Here is a 4,261-nt window from a genome sequence, read left to right as displayed (position 1 = left end):
AGGATCATGTGACACTGAAGACTGGAGTAATGATGCTGAAAATTTACCTATGTATGATCACAGGAATAAATTACATTTTAAAATCTATTCAAATAGAAAGCAATTTTAAATAGTAAAAATATTTCAAAATTTTACTATTTTTGCTGTACTTTGGATCAAATAAATGCAGCCTTGGTGAGCAGAAGAGAATTCTTAAAAAAAAAAAGTTACAAATTTAAAAATCTTACTGTTCAAAAACTTTTGACTGGTAGTGTAGGCTGATTATTCTTATATATTGAAGCAAATGTGCTTCAGCCAGAGAAAAAAAAGGGTATGAAAAGTGGTCCGAGTCACTGCAGAAAACAAAAAAATTGAACCACTTTATCAGATAAAAATGAAAATGCCATCGAAACTTTTCTGAAGACAGTCTTTTCCCTTCAGAGGTACATTCATATAAAACACCCGCGTTTCGATTTTGAAATGTGCAGTGCTCATGTTTATTCAACGAAGTCAAACGCCACAAATAAATCAATGTATGGGAAACACTGGTAATGTATATCAAAATATCGGAAATGTGTTTAAAAATCATATCACCATTATTGAAAAAAATTATTTCGCGATACATATTGATATTGAATTATTGTCCAGCCCTACGTGAGCTAAGTGTATTGTCACACCCCCAGTGTCGATAAGTGGATATAGCTCATAGTTTCCCAAATGTATGATATAGCTTTCTTTCTTCAGGTAAAACCATATATTCATGAAAAAAATCACTTTGAATAAGGAAAGCAATAACTTTGCCAATAGTATCCTTTCAAATGTTAACAGTCATTGCATGCTTTGCATGTGCTGCTCCATCAGCCCGCCCCGCCCCTGGAAAAAAAGGCTCCGGATTTTTTTTTTTTTTTTTGCTTTAACCCTTGTATATTTGTGTTTAAAATACATCTCAAAATAAGAAATGTTCAAAGTATCCTGTATTTTCTCCTCAGTTTTTGCTTTGTTTTAATTGCTTTCAGATTTTGGAGACGCTACACATTCCAGTGGATGCTGAATCATACGACATGAGCTCTATGTCTTTGCGTTCAGGACTCCGGTAGGGGACCATTGTACACCATTAGTATAAGAGCTCCAGAATGCAATTAATATTGTCACAAAAATGGATGCACACAGCTCTGTTGTTTTTACATGCATACTAAATTCTAAATTCTCTCTCATTTTGTTTGTATTTATATATAGCTGTAGTCTTCAAATGGACAGTCTTGTTGACAGTTTGAGAAACTGTCTTAAAATTACAGATGACAGTGATGACTGGTAAGTGTTTATACAATGTGCTCTATTGAACTGAAACCTTGTAATCTGATTTTTGTGTTCATTTTATGATCACGACAGTATTTTAGAAGAAGTTACAGTGGAGCCTTTCCAACATGTCGTGAAGAGTGGTGTGGAGGTCTGGGACAGCTCCAGTCAGTCTGTTAGAGGAAATGCAGACCCCATTCCCAAAAAGAAAAACACACGCAGGCCAAGTTTCATAGAGGAAATAGTGGAAGACACAGACACTTCTTCAGAGATAGTGGAAATAGGTGTGTGTATGCAGGGTTGGGGAAAAAAATAATAATCATACTGATGTGAATAATGTCTGTCTGTCTGAATGTGACTATATTTGTTATGTTTGTATTAGGGCTGTCAAGTGACTTTTATTTTTAATCGGAATATGTTCTTGTGTAATATGTTGAGCTCATGTGTTTTTAGCTCATAGTTCCCCAGGACCTGAACCAAGGCGCAATGAAAGGCACAAAGCACTTAGAAGGCATCGCAGGCAGCATTTTGATAGGCCCTTAACTCCACAGCCTAAACGTATGTGGCTTATTTGTAGGTTAATCTCCTGAATGAACTAAGATGACAGCTCCCTTGTTCCTTGTGTTATTCAAGTGCACTTTCTGTTTTTTTTTTTTTATATATTTTTTTTCTTTTGTAGTGGTGCACTATGTTATGGCGACTCACATTGTGAACCCTGGACATTTCTATGTACGCTATATGATGGAACAGAAGTCAGGCCAAAAGTTGACCAAAAAGGTCAACGAATTCTGCTCAGGAGACAGTAGCCTCTTCACGTTCAGTGATGAAATCAAGACAGGTATATGCATGTTAATGATGGTCTCTTATTTGACAGTGAAATTATCACTCATCAATATTCATTTATTTAGTTATTGACTAAAACTAACATTTGGAAGTTTGGGGTGAGTAAGATTTTTTTTATTGTTAACGTCTCCTATGCACATAATAGAAAATTAATGAGCATAAGTAAACTTACAGACTAGGGCTGCACGATACATCGTTTCAGCATCGATATCGCGATGTGCGCATCCGCGATAGTCACATCGCAGGATGTGCGATGTTTAGTATACTGATCGTTATATCTATACTGATTGTTTTCTTTGTTCACACACAGACACTGTGTCTAGACCGGACGCGACAGCTGTACAGAGATACCCATTTTAAATAAATTTCATAGCAGAGCTACTGCACGTGATTTTCAGTGCTGGAAATCCGTTTATCCTTTGTTGAAACTTCCGTGTCTTTGTGGAGAGCGCACAGGTCACGGTCGTTAAGCAACGGCAGACGCTACGAAAGCGCAAGCTCCCGAGCGCTTTGGAAAGAAGGAGAAAGTGGCGCGACTGGCGTTTTCCTACACGTTTTTAGGTGTGACATGTGAATGGCTCCAAAGTCTGTCTACACTGGACGCGACAAAGCGACTGTTGCATATCATTTGAACTTTGTGTCAGTACGTCATAAAGAGAATGAGGCATTAGTTAACTGTCGGGGATTTGTCGTGTTGAGCCGCATCCAGTGTAGTCAGTCACACAGCATCGCTGATTATAATGTATTCTATTGTCCCCTCGGTCCATTTGCGATCGCGTTCCGGGGGGTGGGGTAGGGGGTTTTGTCTGTTCGCCGCGGGGTCCAGTGCGACCGCACCAGTTGCACCCCCCTAAGGACGGCCCTGCTCTGCAAGTATCCTTGTAAACACAGATGCTTATGGCTTAGGTGAAGGTAAACAAAGGAGAAAGAAAATGGATGTTTAACAGTATATTGGTTCACAGCAGTTTAATGTTCCTGTTGCTTTCTCTGTCATGAACGTTAATCAAACAACAAAACAAAGAAAAATCACTTGTAGCTTTAACACAGATTTGTTAGATTTAATTTATAATGAAAACTATGCAGTGTTATTTTACATTTGATTATTCAATTTCTGTACCTGAATACTGTTAGACTTACCTGAAAAATATAAAGCACTGCTTATTTAATTTGTATCTTTGTTCTGTTATTTATCTAATTTATTTCCTATGCTGATTTATTCGCCTACAAAATCACCCCAATCATTGATTTTTTTTTTTTCTTTCCCAAATATAGAGCTATTGAAGTCATCTAATTTTTTTTTCCATATCACAATATATATCACAGAAAAAAAAATATCGTAATGTGAGTTTTTTTCCAATATCATGCAGCCCTATTACAGACAATGCTTTCTAAAGAAGATCAAAAGATAAACTTTGAGATGTGGCTATCTGATTGTTTGTATCTTGTTGTGCACAGGCTCTATGCTCTTTATCTATTGGAAGGAGGATATGTGGTGTAGGGTAACAGTGACTGAGCTCTTTCAGAAAGAGTGTTTCCAGAGTGTGACCAAATGCCGTGCATCAGATGTCTCCCGTCTGTGTGTCTACTTCCAGGACTTTGGCTTCTCCAAGGGCGTTTCAATTCCAAGGTGAGAAATAAATAAGTGTTCATATGTAAACAATTAAAGACAGAGGTGCTCTCTTTATTTCTTAATTGTGTGCATAATCTTTTGCATGCTCATATCTCAAGTAAATCTGGTCTTTTCATCTGACTGCAAATTCACTGTATGCATGTTTTCTCTTTGTGCATCTCCAGTGATGGAAATTTAAGCGTGTTGAATGAGTGTCTGCGGAGACCAGATGCTGCTACTCTGGCTGAAATGAATGGCTGGGCTCCTCTGGCCATCAAATGCTCCCTTAAAGATATTATTCCTGCAGACTTGGTATAAGTTGTGGAGATGTATTTACTCTGTATTTACTGTATTAGTGTTGCAGCTGAGTGCACCAAAATACATGTTAAAGGGTTAGTTCACCCAAAAATGAAAATTAGCCCATAAATTACTCGCCCTCAAGTCATCCTAGGTATATATGACTTTCTTCTTTCAGACAAATCCAGTCGGAGTTATATTAAAAATTGTCTTTGATCTTTCAAGCTGTTTAATGCC

The 4,261-nt window shown here is 37.5% G+C and overlaps 1 protein-coding gene across 1 annotated transcript in view; it reads left to right on the top strand.

Annotated features, from left to right (window-relative positions):
• Positions 1 to 4,261, top strand: part of rnf17 (ring finger protein 17) — a 39,588-nt gene that overhangs the window by 10,219 nt on the left and 25,108 nt on the right. The window contains exons 8-14 of the mRNA XM_016454333.1: positions 996 to 1,072; positions 1,216 to 1,290; positions 1,369 to 1,559; positions 1,729 to 1,833; positions 1,955 to 2,113; positions 3,574 to 3,745; positions 3,913 to 4,039. Coding sequence (XP_016309819.1) covers positions 996 to 1,072; positions 1,216 to 1,290; positions 1,369 to 1,559; positions 1,729 to 1,833; positions 1,955 to 2,113; positions 3,574 to 3,745; positions 3,913 to 4,039 — 906 coding nt within the window. The remainder of the gene's footprint in view (positions 1 to 995; positions 1,073 to 1,215; positions 1,291 to 1,368; positions 1,560 to 1,728; positions 1,834 to 1,954; positions 2,114 to 3,573; positions 3,746 to 3,912; positions 4,040 to 4,261) is intronic.

This window comes from Sinocyclocheilus anshuiensis, unplaced genomic scaffold (genome assembly GCF_001515605.1).
Source record: "Sinocyclocheilus anshuiensis isolate Anshui unplaced genomic scaffold, SAMN03320099.WGS_v1.1 scaffold976, whole genome shotgun sequence".
In the NCBI taxonomy this organism is placed as follows: domain Eukaryota; kingdom Metazoa; phylum Chordata; class Actinopteri; order Cypriniformes; family Cyprinidae; genus Sinocyclocheilus; species Sinocyclocheilus anshuiensis.
This window is presented reverse-complemented; position numbering and strand designations above follow the sequence as displayed.